The sequence below is a fragment of the Lissotriton helveticus genome, chromosome 5_1 (assembly GCF_964261635.1).
Source record: "Lissotriton helveticus chromosome 5_1, aLisHel1.1, whole genome shotgun sequence".
Taxonomy (NCBI): domain Eukaryota; kingdom Metazoa; phylum Chordata; class Amphibia; order Caudata; family Salamandridae; genus Lissotriton; species Lissotriton helveticus.
The window spans coordinates 840079647-840104941 of NC_136065.1; the positions used below are offsets into that span (position 1 = coordinate 840079647).

The 25295-nt window shown below is 47.0% G+C and overlaps 1 protein-coding gene across 1 annotated transcript in view; it reads right to left on the reverse strand.

Moving 5' to 3' along the window:
* Positions 1 to 25295, reverse strand: part of GLUD1 (glutamate dehydrogenase 1) — a 202317-nt gene that overhangs the window by 72496 nt on the left and 104526 nt on the right. The window contains exons 7-8 of the mRNA XM_078643307.1: positions 16004 to 16141; positions 11278 to 11415 (exon numbers count right to left, since the gene is read on the reverse strand). Of these exons, the coding sequence (XP_078499433.1) occupies positions 11278 to 11415; positions 16004 to 16141 (276 nt within the window). The remainder of the gene's footprint in view (positions 1 to 11277; positions 11416 to 16003; positions 16142 to 25295) is intronic.

Sequence of the window (25295 nt, forward strand, 5' to 3'; positions counted from 1 at the left end):
ATTGTTTTTCGCCATTGTGGCAGAAGATGGAGTGAAAGGTGTAAAGGATGTCCATGCTAATGATTGAATACAATAGTATATCTGCAGCTGCGACAGGCACCGGGGAGGAGGGTGGGCGATATGAATGTTAGCAGCCCTACATGCCAAGAACAGATGCATACTGGTAAGTAGCATATTCAGTTCGAGGCATGTGGGCTGCTAAATTCATATCTTAGCATAGAATACATAGCAGTCCCTCCATCAGCGGCTGCCCGTGCCAGCTGCAGAAACCTGAAAAAGTGTCTTGAGAACAGCCTGTCCTACAGCAGCTTGCTGCTTGGAATGCACATCTACACAGTAGTGTTTTGTAAAGGTATGTGGTGTAACCCACGTGGCTGCTCTGCAAATGTCCTCTAAAGGAATGTTCCCTAGGAAAGCCATGGATGCCCCCAATTTGCGTGTGGAGTGCGCCCTTGGGGGTATTGTTAAAGTGCGCTTGGCCTTTTGATAACAGATTTGGATGCACTTAACGATCCACCTGGCTATTCCTGCTTTGGAAATAGGGTTGCCTTTGTGTTGTGGTGAGAAGGCAACAAAAAGTTGTTTTGTTTTCCTAAAGGGTTGTGTCCTGTCTATGTAGTACATCAACGCCCTCCGTACGTCTAACGTATGGAGCATTCTTTCCGCCACCGTTTGTGGGTTTTGGAAGAAAGCCGGCAAGTCAATAGTTTGGTTGAGATGAAACTGTGACACCACCTTTGGAAGGAATTTGGGGTTAGTACGTAGCACTACCCTATTTGGATGAATCTGAATGAATGGCTCTTGGATTGTGAGCGCTTGCAGCTCACTAACACGCCTCAGTGACGTAATAGCAATTAGGAAAGCTACTTTCCACGGTAGGAACTGGAGTTCACACGAGTGCAGTGGCTCGAATGGTGGTCCCATCAGTCTGGTGAGGACCACATTGAGGTTCCACACCGGAGCTGGCGGTGTTCTTGGGGGAATGACTCGTTTCAGACCTTCAAGGAAAGCTTTAATGGCAGGCACCCTGAAGACAGAGAGATGCTGCCTATTCTGAAGATAAGCTGCGATGGCGGAGAGATGTATCCGAATAGAAGTGAACGCTAGATTGCACTTGTAAAGATGTAGCAGATAGCAAATGATGTTAGGGATAGATGCATCTAGCGGGTTGATGTCATTGCCTGTACAGTAAATGACAAAACGCTTCCATTTTGCAGCATAGCATGCTCTGGTAGTTGGCTTCCTTGCCTCTTTGATGATGTTCATGCATTCTGGAGGTAGGTTAAGGTATCCAAACTCTAGGACTTCAGGAGCCAGATCGCCAGGTTGAGCTGTTGCGGATCTGGATGCTGAATTTCTCCATGGTTCTGCGTCAAAAGTCTGGGCGTGAGGCGCAGCCTTTGATGCGGCACCACTGAGAGTTCGAGGAACGTGGTGTACCATGCTTGGCGAGCCCACGTTGGAGCAACCAGGATGAGAGTCATCGCGTTCTTGCCACCAGCGGTATCAGAGGGGCTGGCGGAAAAGCGTACGCAAATTTGCCTGACCAGTTCATCCATATCGCATTCCCCTGCGACTGTGGGTGATGGAACCTGGCGGCAAAGTGTTGGCATTTTGCGTTTTCTTTTGTTGCAAACAGGTCTATCTCCGGATGACCCCACTGCTGGAAGTACGGGTGGAGTACAGATGGGTGTAACTCCCACTCGTGCATTTGATGGCTGTATCTGCTGAACAGATCCGCCATCTGATTGTCCTTGCCCGGGAGGTGTTCTGCCATGAGGAAGATGTTCCTCTGAATGGCCCACCGCCACATGCCCTGAGCCAGATGAGACAGCTGTGGCGAGTGGGTGCCCCCCTGGTTTTGAATGTAGTACATCGCGGTCATGTTGTCCGTCCGGACTAACACTACCTTGTTGCACAGATGTACAATGAAGGACTTGAGCGCCATGAAGATTGCCATCAGTTCCAGATAGTTGATGTGCTTTTTCTGTTGCTGCGTCGTCCATAGTCCCTGCACTGTGTAAGTGAGCAGATGAGCTCCCCATCCCTGGAGAGATGCGTCCGTTGTCAGGATAATCTGTGGCACTGGGTCCTGGAACAGTCGGCCCTTGCTAAGGTTGTGTGGATTCCACCAATGCAGAGAGTCGTATGCCCGACTGGTAGCCAACACTAGGTCTGTTAATTGTCCCTGAGCCTGTGTCCACTGATTTGCTAAGCACTCCTGGAGCGGGCGCATATGTAACCGTGCGTGAGGGACTATGAAGATGCAGGAGGCCATCATGCCTATCAACTGCATGAACACTCTCGCTGGAAGTGAGTGTTGTGGTCTGAACTTCTGGATTAGAGACTGCATGCTGTCTATCCTGACTTGGTTTGGTTGAGCCATGGCCGTCAGGGTATTGATCGTCGCACCTAGAAACTGCCGGACACGTGCCGGCTGAAGATGCGACTTTGGGTAGTTCAACGAGAAACCTAGATCGTGAAGGAGGTGAATGGTAGTCGACATGTCCGCGGCGCACTGTTCCGACTTGGCTTGAACGAGCCAGTCGTCCAGGTAGGGGTAGACATGTATGTTCTGCCTCCTGAGGTGCGCTGCTACTGTCGCCAGACACTTGGTAAACACTCTTGGGGCTGTGGTGACTCCGAAGGGTAGGACCTTGAACTGATAATGCCTGCCTTGGATAGTGAACCTGAGGTATTTCCTGTGGGACGGGTGTAGTGGAATGTGGAAATAAGCATCCTTGAGGTTGCTAAGAAGTCCCCTTGGTTTAACAAGGGAAGAATCTGTTGCAGTGTAAGCATATGGAAATGTTCTGACAGTATATACAGGTTGAGGGGACGCAGATCCAGAATGGGTCTGAGAGATCCGTCCTTCTTTGGAATAAGGAAGTACAGGGAATATACCCCCCGTGCCTTCCTCTCCCACTGGCACGAGCTCTATTGCGCCTTTTTGCAGCATCACCACCACTTCCTGCTGCAATAAGTGCAAGTGCTCTGCGGACATAGGCCTTTGCCTTGGTGGAATGTTGGGTGGAGTGGATTTTAACTCTAGACAATAACCGTACTGGACAAGTTGTCGCACCCACCTGTCTGTGGTGATGTTTCTCCAGACGGGCAGGAACTGCTGTAGTCTCCCCCCGACAGGTGTTAAGTGGTCGGGGGGCAGTGACAGAGAGTCACTGTTTGCTTGGGGTAGAGGAGCGGGAGTTGTTGTTCCCTCTGCCGCGTCCTCTGGTGCTGTTTCCTCGGTAACCCCCCTTGTTCTGTTTGGGGTACGAGGATTGTGCTCCACCTCTAGAGAATTGTGATTGTTGACCCATCTGTCCTCTGGTGACTCCACGCGCACCTGAGCGACGAAAATTATTGCCACGAAACTGTTGTGATTGTAGGGCCCCCATAGACTTAGCAGTTTCGGTGTCTTTTTTAATTTTTTCTAAGGTGGTGTCAACATCTGGACCAAACAGTCTATCAGGATTGACTGGCTGATTAAGTATGGTTGTTTGAATGTCAGGTTTAAACCCCGATATGCGGAGCCACGCCTGTCGTCTCAGCATGACGCTAGTGTTAATGGCCCTAGCGGCTGTGTCCGCGGCATCAAGTGCACACTTTATGGCTGCGTTGGAGATCAGTTTTCCCTCCTCTATAAGCAGTTTGGTGCCCTCTTGAAACTGCGGAGGCAGGTGTTGTAAAACTTGCTCTAGGGTGTCGTAATGCGCCCTATCGTAACGTGCCAAGAGTGCCTGTGTATTTGCAATACGCCAAAAATTGGCAGCCTGTGCAGCTACTCTTTTGCCTCCAGCCTCTAGCACTTTGGACTCCTTATCCGGGGGAGGAGCTTCACCCGTTGTTTGGGAGTTGGCCCGTTTGCGGGCATTTGCGACCACCAGGGAGTCAAGCGGCAACTGTCCCCGAATGTATGCAGGGTCTGCAGGTGCTGGTCTGTACTTTTTTTCGATACGTGGATTGACCACTCTCGCCCTGGTAGGTTCTTTAAAGATGTCCGCAGCATGCTTGAGGACCCCTTTGAGCATAGGCAGTGTCTTTACTGTCCTTTCAGAGACTGAAAAAGTGTCAAATAGAAAGTCTTCTTCTACCGGGTCAGCATGCATGTCCACATCATGATTAGCAGCTGCCCTCTCAATGAGTGCATGAAAACCTGCAGAATCTTCTGTAGGGGATGCACGTGCACTGAAAGGCTGTGGGTCTTGCCCCACATTTTGGGTGCCTTGGTCACCAATGTCATCATATGAATCTGGCTGTGCATCTGGTTCATTGATGGGGAAAGTGTATTGGTCATCTTTATCATATCCCTCACCCTCAGAGTGTTCTGGAGAAGGAGTTGGGCTCCTTCTTGGAGGAGGCTGGATAGGTTCCATGAGGCCTGAAGCGTCTTGGGGAAGCTTTTTCTTCAGGGGGATGACATAGGAGTCCACTGGCTGTGAAGTGATCCTCCTCTTGTAAAGGGTCAATTTGCCTGTGTCTGCGTCGATAAAACGCTCAGAATCCTCTTCTGAGTCGAGTACCCGACTTGAAAGTGCCCCTGCCGTTGAAGAATCCGACTTCTTTGGCGTCGATTTTGTTGAAAAGGCCTTCGGCGCCTCTTTTGGCGGCAGAAGGAAGAGAAGTTTACCCGCAGGCTTCACCGGAACGTCCATCGGCTTCTGTGGCGATGGCATCGGAGCCGACGTAGCAGAGGCCTTCTCCCTGATTCTCTGTAGTGAAGAGGCAATGAGGGACGCGTCACTTACAGTGGCCTTTGGCACCGACGAGGAGGTCTTGACCTTGCCCTCGGATCCGACGTCCTGTTGGCCCTTCTGTGTTTTGGACGATGATGCCGCAGCCGCCGACCCAGAGTCCTTGGACCGATGCGCAGATGTGCCAGCCTTCGATCCTTGTGATTTTGTCGGCTCCGTCTCCACCACGCGTCCGACTAACGCAGTCCCAGTCGGAACCGGAGCCGTGTCGCTGGCTTTGGCGGGCTTTGCCGGTGTCGCAGCGGTTGACCCGTGCCGACCACCCTTCTTAGAGGATCCCTCCTCTGGCGCCGATTTCGAATCGACAGATTTCTTCGACTTCTGTGGACCGGAGGCCGACGGAGTCGATGAAGCAGCGGGTTTAGCCGGTTTTGGTGGTACGGCCGCCATCTTAGGGACGCTCGAATCCATAAGTTTCGGTTTTGGGTCGGCCATTTTAGGTGTAGTCGATACCGTAGGTTTCAGTTTCGGTTTTGATACTGGCTGCGCAGCAAGTATGTCCGTGGCCGGGCCTGAAGGCGGGGCCGTGGCTTGCGGTACGGGGTCTTGGGTAAGGCCGACAGGCGATCCCGTGACCCGATCTCGATCTTCGTAACCTTCGGGGCATAGCTCGTCCCCTGAGCTATCTTCCGCGGCCCCATAAACCTCTTCGACGTCCCCTACCTCGTCGACGTATTCAAGGCCTTGACCCACGACTCCGTCGTCGTCTTCCGGATCCGCCTCGACCTCCGTCCCGGGCGGGGAGATTTGAAGATGATGGCTCTGGTCCTCCTCTTCTTGGTCGCCGAAGATGTTTTCTGGATCCGGGGCCGCTTGTCTGGCCTCGAGGCGCACCGCGCGCCGAAGCTTGAGTGTCTTCTTGGACCTGAATCTTGCGCAGGCCATGCAGTTGTCTTCGTTATGGTCTGGTGAAAGGCATTTGTTACAGACCGGGTGCACGTCTATATGTGGGTATTTGGACCCACAGAGCGGACAGTTCTTAAACGGACTCCGCTCCATGCTGAAAAGTTGCGGTCGTGTCGCGATGAGAAGGCCTCGATGTGAAACTACTCCGCTGATTCCGACTCAGACGGAAGAACTCGAGACCGTGCGCAAACAATACCCACGCAAAGAATATAAGGCCTTTTGGCCGTAAAAAAGCTAGTTTTTCTCGGTTCCGACAGAGAGACGTCGAGACCGCATCCGAACCCAATGGCGGAAAAAAACAATCTGGGGATGGAGCCGATGCCCATGCGCACTGTAGTCCAGGGGAGGAGCCACCTATCTCAGGATACTTCGAAGACTCTTCCAAGACAACAATGTGCGATCATCCGGACCCAACACTAGGCAGCCCACATGCCTCGAACATCTATTTACAAATAAAATCACAAACTACATAAATTACAAAAGCAAGATGTTACAGTAACATGCTACAAGTGTACGAGGCCCTAGCCTTAATGGACCACCAAAGTACATCCAATTCCCCTTTTGACCAAGAGCCCAACTTTCACGAGAATAAGCTACACAGACCTATTTATTGCTCAAAGAGAGCAAGAAAATTGTGAAAACCCATCGGACCAATGTACTACCACCATAGTCACTATTCACAAGGAAGGGAAGCCCAAGACCAACTGTGGGTCTTACAGTCAGATATCCCTGTTGAACGCGGAGCCCAAGATCCTGGCTAAGTTCCTTGCTACTCGCCTCTTGACTGTGATTGAGGCCCTAGTCCACCCGGATCAATCAGGTTTCATACCGCACTGTAACACCCCACTGAACCTACATAGAGTACACGGGGTTTTGGCCAGGGCAGCTTTTATATTGGAACCAGCGGTTATTGCATCCTTAGACGCTGCCATGGCATTTGACACCATCGAATGGCCGTATCTATGGGCAGTATTGGAGAAAATGTTGTTTGGTCCTAAATAGATACAATGGGTGCAGTAACTGTACTCCCGACCTATGGCCCAAGTGGTGGTTTACAAAAGGAAGTCAGCCGCCTTTGAGCTGGGTAAGGGTAACCGTCAGGGTTGCCCCCTGTCCCCACTGTTTGCTCTAGCGCTGGAGCCACTGGCAGCTTGGATATGTAAGGATCTGGTGATTAGGGGCATGCGCTGGTCTCTGGACTGGGAAGACCGTATTTCCCTTTACGCTGAAGGCATCCTTCTGTACTTGACCTCTCCTAGGTCTTTGATAGTGTTTTTGGATATCTTCACGATCTTTGGACGGTACTCCAGCTATTCCATAAACTGGAGCAAATCCCTCCTGTTCGTGGTGGCGGGCGAGCCTCCAATCCCGCCGCGTGGGTGCCCTCTCCAAACATGTACCGAAGGATTTAAATATTTGGGTATCTTCCTTTCTCTGGATCCCTCTCTCCGCTATTCGCCCAACCTCCAGCCCCGCTGATTCAGTTGCGCAAAGACATCGATAGGTGGAAGTCACTCCCCCTTTCCTTGCTGGGTAAGGCTGCCCTCTTTAAGATGATGCCTCTACCTCGGTTCCTGAATGCACTCCAGAATTCCATGGAACCGATACCCGCGTAATTTCCGGGAGGTCGAAAGCCTCCAAAGGGACCTACTGTGGAGCGGCAGGTCTCGCATCGCTCAGCAAACTTTACCTGAACTGGTATGACAGACCCATCAGCCACCCAGACATTAAGCTGTATTACTGGGCGTCTCATCTGTCCTCCATTAACCACTGCACCTATGCCCAACCTTGCGACCCGGGTTATAACATGGACAGGTGGCTTCTCTCTGGAGGGACCTTCAGTAGAGCCCTTTACTCCAGGCCCCGGCGCTATCCACTTACGGACCCCACAAAACATGCAGTACACGTCTGGCATGCAGCCACCAATTGCCTAGGTTGGAGGCGTAAGCTAACGCTCACAACACCACTATGGGACTGAGCAACTGAGTGATCTGTGGAGGAGTAAGGGATTCGACAAATGGGATCTCATAGGTATCACATAAGAGATCTGTGGGACAAATCAGACCTCAAGTCTTTTGCCACGTTGCAGCGACAGTATAAATTGGCCGAGTCGGAGCGCTTCCGTTACACGCAGGTTTAACATGCTCTTCGCACACACTTACAGCCCGGGACCACACTACCGGAATCATCCCCACTGGAAGATAGAGTGCTGGATGGTCATCTCCATGACAGCACCATTTCACTGATATATAAACAAGCATTGGAAATGCAATAGGTCTCGCAATAACGCGAGTCTGAACTATTAGCATTGTAAATGATAATGCCCTTTATTTTTGCGTTCTGGTTTTTGGAACATAAATAAAAGGCTTTGTCATTTACAAGGCCTATAGCTTAAATTTGCGTTAAAACGAGACCTATTGCATTGCAATGGTGGTGGTGCTGCTGAGTTCTCTGAATCTGCACCCTGAATCTGCACCCACAATCTGCGCGTTGCGTGGGTGTGAGTGGCGTTGCGTGGGTGTGAGTGGCGTTGCGTGGGTGTGAGTGGCGTTGCGTGGGTGTGAGTGGCGTTGCGTGGGTGTGAGTGGCGTTGCGTGGGTGTGAGTGGCGTTGCGTGGGTGTGAGTGGCGTTGCGTGGGTGTGAGTGGCGTTGCGTGGGTGTGAGTGGCGTTGCGTGGGTGTGAGTGGCGTTGCGTGGGTGTGAGTGGCGTTGCGTGGGTGTGAGTGGCGTTGCGTGGGTGTGAGTGGCGTTGCGTGGGTGTGAGTGGCGTTGCGTGGGTGTGAGTGGCGTTGCGTGGGTGTGAGTGGCGTTGCGTGGGTGTGAGTGGCGTTGCGTGTCTGTAAGTGTTGCTGTGTGGGTGAAAGTGGCACAGAGCCTTTGATGTGGCCTGGCGCAGGAGAAATGCTGCTGCTGCTAATTAAATACAAGAGTGGCCGGGAAGCGTCCGGGAAACATAAGTACGGCCGGCCACATAATTAGGGGAGGAGAAGCCGCACAGCACACGCTGGGAGAAGCCCTTTGATGTGCTGTGCAGCCGCGATGCGCGCTCTGTGCTGGGGGAGGGCCATTAGCCTGAACTCGCGGCAAGATCAAACGAAGGGTGGGAGGGACATTGAGGAACAGATGGCCATGAAAGTGTATGGGCCAAAAGCGCGTGCCTGTGGCCACGTGCACTCGAAGAAAACGCCACGAAAAAAGCGGTGGTTTCACAATCAGTTCAAGCACTTGAATTCTCGCCATTTCCCATTCCTTCGGAATGGTAAAGGCGAGACCTAAAAACTGGTCAACATCTTGGACCCTCTCCGGCGCCCTCCGAGAGAAGTGGACAGGGGATGGTATAGAAATGGATGACTAGGAGTGGCAGGAGGCCGTTTCCTCTCCCAGAGTAGTGGCGATACCAGCTCGTCTTCGACTTGTCCACCTAAAATTTCTTCACAGGATTTATGTAAAGGGGCCCTAATTGGTACAAATGGGAAGGGCAGATGGGGCGCCTGTAGGCGGGGATGTGGCCAGATGGGAACCTGTTTCCACAGTCTGGGAATGCGAACAGATCCAACCCTACTGGTGCGACATTCATGACATCATTAATACTGTTTTGTCTGTGCAGCTCCATGTGGAGGCCCGTAGGTGTCTCTTAAACATCTAGGAACCAATTGATTTAAATGTTTGCTTGACGCAGTGGGTTATGTTGAGGCTAATGCTGGCCCAGAGGAATATTGCCCAGAGGTGGGGGGCGCCGCTCCCACCTACAGTTCATGAATGGGAAAAAGACATGGACTGGGCAATGTTCAGAGAAAAGACTGTATGTATCATGTGGTTGTCCCAAAAAAATGGTCTTGTGTATGGGGCCTGTGGAACTCCTACCGTGGAGAAATGGAGTCCTTGACTCCTACTATGGATGACCCCCATCATTCTAGACCTTGCACAATTGTATTCTGTGCTTCTCCTACTGTATTGACTGTGCCTATCGTATTGCTCCCTCTGTATTGCTGATGTCTGTTATCTCTTAATAAAAAATGCTTTACAAAATAAAACAAATTGTGAAAACTCTGCATAAGAAACAGGATTTGCCGGCATTAAGTGATCAATGGCAAATGCTCTTCTGCAGTCTCTCGAAGAACTCCAGCTACTACCCATTCAGATGCTCAAGGTTGCCAAGAGTGGTTAAATATCAACAAAGTCTTAGCAAGTTTATTTGGCAAGCGCTAATGTGGCCGACCTAGGTTTATAAATGGAACCCAAATGAATAGCAGAAAAGGAAGCCCAGTACGATAATTTTCAACCTACATCACAATATTAACTTGCTTGTCCAGTACATTTGAGGTGTAATGGTAAATTTAGACTAAGAGCACAAAACAAACCATTTAAGTAGGAGGAGAAGGTTGAGTTATGCAGTGAAGAAACACGGGTATAACCACCAGGAAACGGAACACATGAGTACCGCAATATGACATTGACTGACTGCTGTGCAGGCACCAACAATGCTCCCCAGTATTATGTGTTAACTGAAGTAGCTCAGATTGCTTGCAATCTGACCAACGTACCCTAGGCGGCTTGAAATCAATTCAACAAACAATTTAAATGGTGTATGGGTCTCTGAAAATAAGAGACTAATTACCTAAGGTGGTCATGGCCTCCTCTATATTCTACTAAATACTAAATGTTAAATAGAATCAAATATAAATGAAGCTGGCCTCAGCTGAATTTGAAATTGCCCTGGACGAAATGGTGTCATGGGAAAAGAATCTAAGGTCGGACTCAGACCAGGGTTGCTTCAGTCTCAAAAGGCCTACAAAGGCTATTATCTTTAGAGGAGGAGCTTTGAAACAGGCTGCATTTGGCTGAACCTCACCAGCATCCCAGGTTCAGACAGGGAAGGAGGCCAGGTATTCTGCTGCGAGGGGGAACAGAACAATTCTAATCAAGAACTGTATACTATTACGCTATGCCAAAACACATCCAGAAGAATTAAAGAACGGAGATGTGGCAGAGAACGCATGCATTGGTCCCCAAGCATCACGCTCTACTGTTGAAGTGATGTTTCTGTGCCACACCGGAAGCTTAGGACATCCCACAAGTGTGGCGAAAGGAAGAATTAGAACATACCTGTACTAGTCTTCAAGTGCGGTTACTGGATATCATTAGCAATTACAACGAATTGCGATTTTTTTTTTATAACCACAATGGCATACTGTATTTAAAGAGCATGCCTCACTTTATTTTTGCTATGTCTCCAGACAGTTTGACAGCTGAGGGGTTATCCTGCGAGTTTAATGTCTGGTCTGTGGATTTGCATGTTGCTTAAGTAAGCGGACCCGTATCAAGAGTTTTAGTATGTTCAGGGGAAAACAGGGACATGTGTGATCACCAAAGCTTGAAATTGGATTAGAGAGTTCAATAGTTCAGACACATTTTTAGTTACAAAAAAACAAAATACATTTCAAATTCCACACAACATAGTACATTTGCTTACCTTTAAACAGCCATATAATAAATACCCAACTTAAACTTTGTAGATTGTTCATACAAAATATAAGATTTCTGAAGCAAAAAGGGCAATAAAGTCAAAGTTGACTATCAATGACCAAGTCAAAGTTGACTATCAATGACCCACACCTTCGCTTTGATCCTATGCGCATTAGCCTTGGTTAGTTGCTTTTCACTAGCAGCAGGAATAAGGATATCGCAGTCTGCTTCTAGGATGTTGCCTTCATACGGCCGAGCTTTGGGGAAGCCCACAATTGTTCCATGTTGCTAGAACAGGAGAAAGTAAGACCAGATTATTAGAGTTCGAGTTTAAACAATATATAAACTATTGTTGAGCATTCAGTCACACCATAAATGCAGTAAAGCAATAAGCCAAACAAATTCATCAACACAAATTGACTCCCTGTACAGTGTGTGCAGATACTGTTTGGACATGCAGTTCTGAATACAAGTTTACAAAAGGGTAGAGCATGAAAACTTTGTTTTCCGACCAAAGGATTCCGCTACATAGGCTTAGGAGCGCAAGATCTAATTTGCAATCAGCCCTGGAAGTTTAGGCATCCTTTATTCAGAAGTATGTTCACTTATTTTGGTAAAAAATAAGTTGCATAAAATCCATTCATTATAGTAGTAAAGCTGATGCTTCAAAGATCTTTTCATAATTGTGGTGCAAGTTGTGGCCAAGTGAAGCATAAGCCAAGCAAAGTTAGCAAATGACGGAGTGGATGCTACATTACCAAATAAATTAAATACACTTGGGTGAAGAACTATGGCAATGTGTAAAACAAACCTTACTGAAAACCAACATACTTTATTTGTAAGTTGATCAAGAAGGCCTCACTAAGGATATGATGTGTGCTCTATCCATAGATATATAACCAAAGGTTACAGGGATGTTCTAGTTAAGCTCACATTTCACTTGTACAAAATCATTGAAATTATGCAGTTTTAGTTGCCTAAGCGAATTATAACTTGTGCCGCCGCAATGTGCTACTTACGACCCAGCATATTACATCACTCATGACCTGGTCAGTGACACCACTTATGACCTCAAATGACAACATGGATGACATCATCCAGTACGTATAAGTAAGTGTTTCATCAACTCCAATCCCACTGAGGCACAATAAACAGAGGGTGGAAACATGCTAAGCATACCTTTCAGAAGACGTGTCAATGGCAATCAGTGTGCAAAGGGACAAGATGCCAGAAAAGCAAGACTTTAAGGGATGAATACTGTCCCAATCGCACCAGTGAATAAACAGTCCATCAAACTGCATAGATAGGAAGGCCTAAGAGCCTAATCTCCATAGGTGCAACCATAGCATCTGGGTACTGGGCTAAAGGATTTGATCATGGATCCGCTACAACCCTCCGTTCTGCATAGGTGTGGAAAGGAAAGCAAAGAACAGAGTGCCAAAAAAAAATAAGGTACCCGATTGTCCACTAATTCTGCTGAGATACTACTATGAACTTTAGTTCGAGCCTATGGAGCAGAAGAATTAGAAGAAACAAATATGCCGTCCTGAAGATCCAAGGATTCCAGCCAGTCTCCCACATTCAAGCGCAGTAAGACTTAGCTCAGGACAGATATTGAATTCGTCCTATTAAATAAAGAAGTTAAGAAACCAAAGATCCAGGAAAGGGTGCGAGACCTCCATATTTTTTGAGAACAAGGAGTAAAGGGAATACTAACACATGCCACCTTCTACAGAATCGCCCAGGACTCCGTTTTCTAAAAACGACTGATAGACAGAAGAGGTTTGAGGAGACTGCATCTGCTGCTGTTGGTGTCATTCCTTAGATCCACCCTTGCCCTAGAAGAATCACTATGCTGCTGGGGAGTTCTGTACATACTGAGAATGTCTGTCTCTACAGAGACTGCACCATAATAAAAGTAGTCACAAAACTGCCTATATTTTTGGTGGGACCATTGCACTAGGAAGGCAAAGCACAACACATAGTGGTAGTTCTTCTGTTTTTGATGTGCTCCAGGAGTCTGCAATCAAGGGGAACGTCCAGGAGTATGGCTTGGGCATCGCCAGTGAATCCAGTGGAAAGAATTCAGTGTGCCAGTGCATTGTGAAAGATTTAGCAACATTGGTGACAGAGTCCAGGTGTATCTGTTTGGATACATCCAATAAGTCACCGACCAAGTCTGTAAACTGCTTTTTCATGTGGTGCAGCTAGCTTATCATTGTTAAGCATTGCTAAGTCCCTCAAGGTATGAACCTATAGACCCAAGAGACAGGTGGCATAAGAAGTGCAAAGGGTCAGGCTGCCAAAAGGAAAGGTTTACAGCCTACAGCGCCATCTGCATTTGATTACCTATGAGGAGGCGCTGCAAGCATTTGGTTTCTGCTTCAACAAGATATTTGGGCAGCCAGACATTCTAGTGACAGCACAAAAAAAAAAAGTGGAAATAACCTGGAGCAGGCCCATGATGTCTGGCAGTTTGTTAATGGCCAGGTCTGAAAAGGGGTTTCAGGTCTGAGCAATGTTTACCATGCATTGCGAGGGCAACGGAGTCATAGCTAAATATCGACACCGCTGCAAAACTAGGAGCCACACAGATGCTCTGTGAAGGAAAGCTAATTAAAGTTTACCATAACTTTTTCCCCTGCAATACAATTTTGTCTAACCTCAGTGGCTTCTAAAGGGGAGCTGTAGTACACTCAGTATTTGCAGGGGTTTTACATTTGGCTCAGACTTTAAAGGGGACATCGCCGTGGTAGGCTACAGCTTTTTAGGCGCCGGAGTTTGGAGATGCCATTTCCGGAGTAATCTGGCCTGAACTGCCAAGATTGCGGGAACATCCTAGCCCGGGAGGGAGGGGAGGCTCACATTCAGCAGAGGCCATCAAGAACATATCCAACAAGCCTTGAACTGCATAGGGCCATCCAATGGAACTGGAAACTCTGGTTTCATCTTAAAAAAAAAAAAAAAAAAACATCTTCTTTGGGAACAGGGAGCTGGGCAGTTTCTTCAAGAAAGACCATCCGCATTAGCTAAAACAATTTGGCCTCCATCTCCCGGATGACCTTTGACTGCATGAAGACAGAGGAAACAAATGCCATGGCATTGCGCTCCGATCTGAGGCACCAAATGCAACGGTCATGCAGATCTGAAAGAGACATATTGTGGGATTTGTAACAAGGCTTGAAATCTGAAAGTTTTGTAAGAGACATTTGCCCTAGATGCCATCTAATGCTGAGGAAGTTAGTCAATGAGCAAGAACTCAGGAGCTACATACTCACGAGGCACGGAAAAGCAGGAACTGATGCCAGCGCACTAGTTGGCGCCTAATATCAGTGGCGTAGCAAACACTGGAAACACACACACACACACCCCCCTACCTACCTCTTCCATGCAGCTGCAGCGGGGTGGCAAAGGCAGGGACCGCCACAGGCGGCAAAGTGTCTAGCTACACCACTGCCTAATATACATACTCCAGAGTCACAGCCGAAACCATATGGCTCCACCTGGCAATGCTAGATTGCTGTTGATTGGGGAAAAGCTTTTGTGGATCATTCAGGCACGTGGAGGGACAATTCATAAGTTGAAAAATCAGCGGGACGATGCATTCATCATAAATTACTGCTATAGGCATGTAACTTTCTTTTTGCAGCAAGAATCTCTTCTAAAGGTGTATGCTCTGTACATAGTAACAAGTAGCTTTTTTTTTTTTTTTTTTAAATAGAAGTTCAAGTAGTGGTAAACATGCAGTTTCTAGAAACACTTGTTTAGACACCTGTCTTAAGGATAGGTTTATAACAGCAATACTCAATACATTTTTGGCCCACAATTGTACACTTAAGTGTTGGAAAAAGCGGCCCCTTTTTACATGGAGTGTACCCAGTGCTAGGTGGAGAGCCCAAGGATTAAGCATGCTACGATTTGGTGGGAGGATACAGACTTTTGCATATGCCTTGTTGGAGTTTATATAAATGTTGTTTTGAAACGTAGTTTTAGCAAGATATCTCCGACATATATTCTTTGACTCCTTTACCCCAGACGACTTAATCTGCAACGAGTGTATTTTGGAAATAAAAACAAAGTACTGGAAGTGGTACATTCTTTGCTCAATTTTGTTATACAAACGTTCCTTCACTGTATTTAAAACCTCCTGTTTTGATGCTTTATTAAAAGAGAAAACATAATTGATCTCAGACCAAGTAACCGAGGTCAAAAGACTTCTGTTGGCTGTCCGTTTAAATGGTATTCTCTTTGATTGGGTCCTTTTCCTTTCTTCTACCCTCACCGGGTGACATTCTATGGGTCTGGTTCTTTGAGGCGGTCCCTACCTGGAATTCTTTTTTTTTTTGAAGAGCTGGTATCCATAGGTGTTGGGGTGCCAATGGGAGAGCAACAAATTGTTTTTGTAGCAGTGCATTTCTATCTTATTAATCAATACTTTCCTTTGCAACAGGAAAACTAAACTTTGTTTATTTTTCGCCTTAAAGCCCTCTGCATGTTAGACAGTATAGCAGCAGAGCCCCTCATGTGCAGTGACATTTTAATGTCACTAAGTTAGACAGCAAAGCCAGTAAAGGAGGAAAGCTTGAGTACTGGTAACTCAAAATTTTGTGAGGCTGAATGAATGCCAGAGTTCAAGACATAAAACAGGTCAGTCTGCTGCTTACCTGGTAAGAAGCCCAATACGCTAAGCAGGAAGAGTTTCCTTTATTAGCAATGTACACACCTTGTAAAGACTATTAGACAAAATATGGGGAGGGAAATCTGCAGAACTTTGCCATGCATACAGTCTCCCTGACCAGTGAAACAGGTTAAAGAATGGGTCACGCGGTCACTGCTTATTGCAATTCTGCAAATCGTGCACCAAAACCCAACATACCAATTTGTAATCTTCAAGCTCCTTGGGGTCAATTCCATCAGGGTTCCAAATGGTGCCATCAATCTCTCCAATTCCAATACACTTTGCACCAAAGCGGTGGAGGTACCTCATTGAATGCAGGCCGACATTACCAAATCCCTGTTAAAGCAGCAAAAAGAAAAGCTAGACTTTCCACGAGTATACAACAGTTAAATAGCATGAAAGAACCAATGGTTAACAGAGAAAACTATTTGTGCGTTTACAATTATTCTACAGGATATTCTACAGGATATAGCAGAAATGTGCTCAGTAAAAGTATGATCACAACCAAAACAAAAAAATATTAGGGCAACAAGCAGTACAAAATCGGTAGCGATTTACAGCATTCACCCTAAAGCAGCAGTTCTTAACCTGTGGTCGGGACACTTACTCAGGGGTTCCGCGATGGCTTAAAAAAATTATTAACTTGTTAATGTTACGTAAAATAAATATTTACACATACATACAAAATGTTACAATGATCTATAAATGTGAAGTAATTCAAAGTTGGTATCCTCAGATATATTCATGGGAGCAGTGCAAGTGCATCAAAAAGAAAACAGTTTGGACAATTAGTGGCCTTAATTGAATTTAAGAAAGCTGCGTCCTTCCCATTAAAATTAGGATAGTTTCTATATTGTTTACTGAATTAAGTAAAATATTTAATAATTTGCGTATTAGTTAAAAGAATACTTATTTCCATATTTGTTTATTTTTTTTGCAGTTGAAATCATCGAAATTACTTAGGACGGGGGCCCAGATTCCAATAACGTTCCAGGGTGGGTCCCTGGATTCCAGTAATGATAAACTGTGGGTTCACCGAAGTCAAAATATAAACTGTGGGTTCACCGAAGTCAAAATATAAAGAGCCACTGTCCTAGAACTCCTTTTATTCTCGAACTACAAACATATGCACGCACTGGAGTACGATATTGTTAGTGGTAGACCCTTGATCCTTTAATGCTGAAGATGCAGTGTAGGAAGTGGATGTTTAGGCATTAGACAAAAATCGTTAGGCAAGTAAGTTTTCAGATATAAATTATTTTCACTAGAAAAAAGTGGCAACTTAGTGCAATTTCTGAGTTCTGCAAGGTCATCCTATGGAAGGAAGAACACATTTTGCAAACAGGTACAGTACATCGATTTACAGGACCAATCTCTAGGAGTTAAGGTGAGTGGTGGACAAGGTCCAAACCAGACCCAACAGCACACCACCAGCAGCACGAGGGTGTCCGGGTGCAAATCATTAAGCCCAGCAGAGGCTGGTAGGTTTTCATGGGGCACCTCTAAGGTGCACTCTGAATGCATGTTTTGATAAATATAACAATGGCACTAGTGTGGGTTTATAAAGGAGAGATGTTTGATACTAAATATACCTATTTTCAGTGAAGCCATCATGTATCTGGGAGAACTTGTTTTCACCAAAGTCCAGTAAACGGTTTAAAATGGTTTCCCCGACAGGCAGCAATAGGACTGACCAGCACAGGGGCATAGCTGCTCGAGCAGATATGCCCGCATATATAATATTAAGCACCATGCCTTAGGGCTGTCAGGCCTTCTGTAGGGGTGGCTTACAAATATCATTTGCAGTCGTAAGGGACATGGCACACAGGGATGTGTGACATGTCATGTTTTCACTTTTGTTTGCACCAAAACACGCAGCCTGCAATGGCAGCCTTGCATATGAAAGGCAAGGGGTTCCATAGGGTGGCACGATTTGAGCTGCAGCCCTTAGTGACCCTCTTTAGTAACTCAGGTCCTAGGTAGCAGGGGACCATTTACTAGGGACTAAGTTTGCCAATTGGGAGAACAATTGTACAGTTTTGGGAAAGAGCTCTGGCACTGGGGACCAGGTTAGCAGGAATCTAGTGCACTTTCAGTAGAAATAACATAATGTAGCAGGCATAAAGTGGGCGGGCAACCATGTCCAAAAAAGGGGTTCTTTCCTACATGATCTCCCTCCCCTCCAAACGAAGAAGGGTGAAACTAACCTTTCCCTACAGAGCTTTCATCTTCTAAGTGGAAGAACCTGGAAAGATCATCTGCATTAGCATAGTCAGTCCCAGGTCTGTGTTCTGCTGTAAAGTCTGTTCTCTGTAGAGTTAGGGCCCGCCTTAACAGTTTGGTGTTCTCATCTTTCATTTGCATTAGCCATCTGAGAGGCCTGTGGTCAGTTTGAACAAGGGAGAGCCAAACAAGTATGGCCTCAACTTCTTCAGGGACCAAACCACAGCAAAGGCTTCCCTCTCAATGGCACTGCAACGCTGCTCTCTGGGGAGCAGCCTCCTGCTAATGAAAGCAACATGTTGGTCAACACCATTAAGACGGATTTGCGATAGGACCACTCCTTTCCCATGTTCAGAGGCGTCTGTCTGCACTATGAACTGTTTGGCATAATCTGAAGCTTTTCAAATGGGAGCTTAGCACATTGCTTCCTTCAGCATGCAAAAGCCCTTTGATAGCCCTCTGTCCAGTTTACCTTTTTGGGCATCTTCTTGGAGGTCAGCCCTGTGAGGGGGTCCACAATGGACCCATACTACCTCACAAACCTCCTATAGTACCAATCAAGCCAAAGAAGGCCCAACGCCAGTCTAAGTGGTTGTAGCTACACAGTCCAGAAAGGTGTGGATCTTGGGTTGTAAGGGTAGAACTTGGCCTCCACCTATAAGGTGGCCCAAGTATACAACTGTGCCCTGCCCGATCTGGCACTTGCTTGCCTTGATAGTGAGGCCTGCACTTCTCAGAGCCTCAAGGACCTTGCCAAGGTGTATCAGGTGATCCTGCCAGGTGGAGCTAAAGACAGCAATATTGTCATTATCTGCACTGAAAGACTCCAATGCAGAAAATACTTTATTCACCAACCCCCAACTGGGGGAACAATTGTACAGTTTAGGGAGAGAGTTATGGCACTGGGGACCCTTCAGTCGAAATCACATCATGTCCCAGGCAAAAAGTAGGGGCAACCATGTCCAAAAAGGGCCACTTTCATACATACAGTCCGAAACCTTCCATCTTTTAACTGCCAAAGCATTCCCCAATAGATCCAACACAGAAGATTTATTTTTTTTACAGGTTTCAGTGAACATAAAAGTCCTGGCATATGTTCCACCACGTTGCAATAGAATCAGTTGCCTGTTTTTGCAACGGAAGCAGGAGCAGAGGTAGAAAACTCATTTCAGCAATGGGCACTGGCTGGCGCTATAACTCCAACCCTGGAGAACTCAAAGATATCACAAATGGGGAACATGTCTACGTAAAGACCCGCCTCCTATCCCTAACCGCCCTAGACTCGTAAATTTCTGCACAACTCCTCATCTCCGCCAGCATTTTTTTTGCAGTTGTATACAACACCAATTCAGTCCAAGGGAATTGGAGCGCTTTACATGACCACATTTTTTAAGTCACGGGGAGAATAAGTGCACTATAGAACTGAACTTTTCTGTTTGAAATCCTGCTCGCAAATTGGTTCATACTCTTCAAGTTGAAGGCATAACATCCAGGGTTCCATTTGAGCGGGAGGTTGCAGGTGGAGCCCACCAGCACTCATTTTTGGGACCCACAAGAGAAAAGAGAGAAAGACGGAAAAAAAGAGGCAAATGGGGAAAGTAGGGATAAATGAACCCGTAAGAGTGAGTAAAAGGGGCAGTGAAGTGTCTGTTGGTGGATGAAAGAGGAATGAGGTGTAACTAAGACCACGCAGCTGTGGTATTCAACATCTGCATTATTCGTAGGACTGGCATGGGGATTAAAGCAAAACCTTGGGCCCGCACTCCTTGCGTTACAAATTAAGCAAAAAGAGAAGATCACATCGATTTGGGAGCAGGCTGCTTGTTAGCAAGATAGAGAGACCACCCTACCCACTGAGGAAGTGTCTTGTCTGCACATTAATTCCCAAGGCCCCAAAGTTGAGCGTTCAATAGCCTCCCTATCATTTGGGATGCACTATCCAGCCTTGACTCATACTAAATCTGATGGGGGGGCAGCTACGATACAGCATGTCTGAACGACCGATCTCTTGCGGAGTTGCGCATGGTCAACATGTTCCCTCTTGAGATTTCATTTTCTAAGACACCCAAGGTAGAGTTGCTTTCAGACAAAACCCATCAAGAACATTAAAGCCCAACACAAAATAAATCAATTTTCCCAGAGATACCTTGAGCACACACTACTGAGCAAAACCAATGGTACTAAGAGTTAACAGGGTGACAAAATGGGTGATCTCTGGTACATCATCAACAAGAGCAGACATCCGATGTGACCTGGCTGAGTTTAGTTATGGAATGTACTCAAATTTTTTAATCGAGTCAAGTACCAAAAGACTAACCAGGCATGAAACGGGGTCGCCACAAAGAACTTGCGAGTCAAAAAAAGTCCCCACGTCCATCTTGCTGATGTAGTGTATGGCTGATGTATGCACCATAATGACTTGCACCATGTCCCCTGCACAGATGACTGGAATGGAGTGCGGGCTATACAAAATCTCCCTCAATTCTACAGACTTTCAAGTAGCCTCCACTAACCACAGCTGTACACAGCCACAACGGGGGATACTATAAGATAGGAAGAATCATCAGATACTACTGTGATCTGCGGCTACCACGGATGTAAGAGCTCAATCAGGAATACATTGTTTTTAAACACTACAAGGGTGTACAGAGTTCGAGGGAATGTATGCATTTATTCACCATGCAAGCATAATTACTTCTGCCCCATACATCAATCTTTCCCAACAACTTTTGAGGGAGACCAAAAAAAAGCATTAGACTCGTATGCCTGAAATACCAGACTGAAACGGGGGAGCTTTCTACAAAGCCAGGTCTACAGGAAAAGGTCAATGGTTCCAGGCAGAAAATCTGTTAACAGATGAAGAAGTTTTCCACTACACCAACATCAGTGTCAGAGCACCACCAAAAGGAGAACAAAAGCTCTGAATAAAAAATAGAAGCATCCTCAGACTTGGTTGAAGAGTAGAACCTACACCTCAAGAAGTTATTGAGGCTGCTAGAATTTTATGGGTCTTTCACTCCAGTCATCAGAATCAAGAATGACACCGGGTTATTTCAGACACTGCCTCCAGTCCTGGACTTTCACTTCCAAATCATTGTTTTTTTAGGTGTACTAGACTAATTATTTCAATGGAAGAAAATGATAGGCTACCAAGCAGAATCCATTAGGCTGCCAATGAAAAGTCCTGTACTGGAAGAGCGATTTGGTTACAGGCCCCATGCTAAAAACTGAGCACAGCTGGATGCTTTAGGAGCTATGCTAAGAAAAATAATCACCCTATGCTGCAACAGAATAGGTATCTATTTTTTTGCAAGCTTTGCTCCCCAAAAACAGCTCCAGAACTAGGCAAGAGAAAACTATGTCAGAACAGTGGACCAAACTATACTCCTAGGCCAGCTTTTGGATACCACAATGGACAAGCCAGTGGATCGAAGCCTCAGCAGCAGACGTTCCAGTGCTGAAGGTAAAAATAAAACATTACCCCAAAAATATGTAGCCCAAATAAGAACCCATCCTACCCCAGTGAGGTAAATTGTGCTCCCTTACCTATATAAACCACAGACCCAGTTACAACTGAACAATGGGGTGGGGGGGGGTGGAGGAGACCATCCAGTCTACTGGAGATCCACACCAAGGTAAACACAACTGGGCAGTCACATTTATTTGATGGACAGAAGTAAGCGTGGCCAAGTATCCAATACGAAGTCCCAATTGAGCTTTAGACTTTTATCTGAGGACACAAGTCCTCATTAAGATTTTCAAGATATGGAGAACCCATAGAACCAGGCAAGTCAACTGCAGTCACTGATGGCAGCAGTTCCAACTTTGAGCCTAGACTTTGGGTTTCCACTTGATCAAGCTGATCTTTCCATAAGCCCATTGGAAAGAAGGGTGGCTCATGTGGGTCCAGATCAGGACAACCACATTCTAACAGACCCAGAACCCACATACTGCATGTTATGGCACATTGCCTTCTGATCATAAGGAGTTGAAAAGTGGTGATACAAACACCCCTAGGGCACAGAATGGAACAGGGGTGATGCATGCAGGCTTACTGTCAACACCAAGTATAATTTCCAACTTGGGTCGTACGCTGGTCTTTCAGGAGCAGTCCTTATCCTTCAACAGCCAAGTGCTCCTTCATAAGCAAAAGCAGCATGAGAACTTTGTATTTTTTACAGGCCGCAGTCAATTCTGGTTGGACAATAATGACAACACAAGCCCCAAGTCTGCAGCAGCTTCCTCCTGTAATGGTAGGTAGGACTCCTTGATGTCCAAATAAAAGAAGAACCAAATACAGGCTGAGTGGACTGGTACCATATACCTCCCTGGTGGCCTAATTGGGAAGCTGGACTTAAAAATAATAATAATAAGGGGTTGGGAGAAGAGGGATCAATCAGGACAGGGATTGGGATAGAGGCTACCTACAGATTTCATGGAGGTGAATTAAAGGACAATTTACTTATCTTCGGTAACGCATTATCTGGTAGAGACCTGATCAAGCCGCAGATTCCTTACCTTCGAACTACCAGGCGTCAGGCTGGATCCGAAAGATGATAGCAGTACCCCTGCAAGCCAATAGGTGGCATCGGTCAACTCCACATGACGTCGTTGGCTTCGGGTTAGTCATCGCAACGTCCATGTTACCTATACAGGTGCCACCTCCACACGCTGATGTCAGTACTTTCCACTCCTGAAGCGCTGAGCCATTAAATGAACTGTCCATGGAGTGTTAAAGCCACCCGTCAGATGTTGAGGAATGGAACACCACGCAGAAGAGCTGTGGTGGCTGGCTTAGCTCTGGTTGAATGAGCTCTAAGGCCTTCAGGAGGCTGTTTTTTTGCCAAAGCATAACAGATTTTTATGCAGAGGATAAGCCAACGAAAGACGACCCTCTTCTGCACAACACAACCCTGCTTTGCTCTAATGTACCCTACAAAGAGTGTGTCATCCACCCAGAACTCTTTAGTGCGATCAGAGGAGAATGAGAACACTCTTGAGGTCCAGCGGGTTGAGACGCTCCTCTTCCTTAGAAGGATGTAGAGGAGTATAAAAGGTGGGCAAGGTGACAGATTGCCCAAGATGGAAAGGTGTGGCCCTAGAGCGGAGCACTACTTTGTCTGGAAAGACAGTCAGGTAAGGAGGTTGAGAGGATAGAGCCTGCAATTCGCTCACCCTTCTGGCATAAGTTATTGCCAGTAAGAAGGATGTTTTGAAATGAAGCAGCTGAAGGTGGCAATTGTGCAGTGACTCCAAAGGTGCACACATCAAATAGGTGAGAACCATGATAAATGGTGAGGGTGTAAACCAATGTGTAGGCCCCTTCAAGCATCTATGTAAAATAGGTTTAAAAAGGGACGGTTTTTCTGGCAACCATAGACCGGCAGAAAGGGTCGAAAGGTAACCCCTCCGTGTTCCCAGAGGGGAGCCCAGAGTAGAGCCCAGCTGGCCCGAAGAAAGAATAAAAAGAAGGTCAGACAGGAGGGTCAATATTTACAAAATATTCGCCATCGGAAGGCGTATACTGACTAAGTCTAGCTGCCAGAATAACTGCAGATTAAAGGAGGAAGGTCAAAAGCGGTCAACTGTCACTGCTCAATTTCCACGCGAGGGGGCGGAGGGTTGACAGGTTCAGGTTGAGAACCTTGCCCTGCTGCTGCGACAGACGATTCTTCCGAAGGGGCAGCCTGATTGAAGGATCGATGCTAATCTGCAGAATCTCATGATACCAAATGCTCTGTGCCCCCGTACAGAGTCAAACCAATCTAACGAAGGCTCTCTCCACTGCTGAAAGAGACCTTGCACCACCTTCAGATGGAGACGCCACTTGTGATCTGCTAGGCACCGATGGCGGAGTTTGTATGCCCTGGAGTTGAGTGAACGGGCCAGGTGTTTGGTTCAGGGATATGCCCTGCTCCAGACAAGTCCAGCGGCATAGGGCCTCCTGACAAAGGGTCCATTACTCCATCCAACCTGGTTTGTCGCAGTTCCACATGGTGGAGGTGTTGGCTCTTAGCACCTGAACTAGCATTCCCTTGAAAGAGGTTAAGAAAGCTTTCAGTGCCAAATGAATAGCTCGAAGCTTCAGCATGATGTAGAGCCTGGCTTCTGCCAGAGACCGGGGTCCTCTGATCGCCACTTATCCCAGGTGACTGCCCCATCACAGAAGTGACGCATCCGTCACCACCGTGAGATCTGGTTGGGGAAGGGAGAAGGGTCTGCCTCTGACCCAATTGAGATCTGGTTGGGGAAGGGAGAAGGGTCTGCCTCTGACCCAATTGCGGTTTGTCAACTACCACTGTAGTTCTTTTGCAGTGCCCTCCGAGATCTGGACTAGGTCATTGAGATTCCGCCGATGCTGTCCAATTGGAACTTCAGCTCCGACTGCAGAGCATGCATGTGCTATTTGGCACAATCTACCAGCAGGATGCAGGAGGCCATGAGGTCCAGCAGCCTCAGTCAGCCTCACGAGATAAGGATAGAGGCTGAAACATCAGTATCATAGCCTGAATATCCTGGACTCGCAGCTCAGGAGGATAGACCCGAAATTGCACGGTGTCAGGAATAGCTCCGATGAAGGGGAGCATCTGACACATTGATCGTGAACCCCAACGAATGCAGGAGGTTCGCAATAATCTAGGTGGGAGACGACTGTTTGGGACGAGCCCACTTTCAACAACCAGTCGTCAAGATAGGGGAAGACTGGAACCCCCTAATCTCCACAGATGAGCTGCGGCCATCACCTTGGTGAACACTCAAGGGGCACTGGTGAGGCCCAAGGGAAGCACGGTAAACAAAGTGCTTGTGGCCCACGGTAAACTGCAGGTAGCGCCGATGGGCAGGCAGGGCAGGGATATGGAAATAGGCAGCCTGCAAGTCAAAAGCTACCATCTAGTCCCTACGGGTCCAGGGCAGACAGAAAAGTTTAAGATGCTCACTGTTGCTCAGATTCTGAGGAAATAGTTGAAGGCTCTGAGGTCGAGGATAGGACGAAGGCCGCTGTCCTTCTTTGGAACCATAAAATAACAGGAATAGCAGCTACATCCTAAATCTGCCCCGGGAGCCCTCTCTATAGCACCCTTGGCCAAGAGAGTTTTGACTTCCTTGTGAAGTAAGACAAGGTGATCCCCCATCAACCGATCATAAGTCGGAAGGAGGGGTAGACGCAAAGGAAAGAGATTAGCCGCTTCAGACTATTTGCAAAACCCACCTATCAGAGGTGATATCCTGGTGATGGTGTATCCTGCCACTAACTGGATGCCCATGA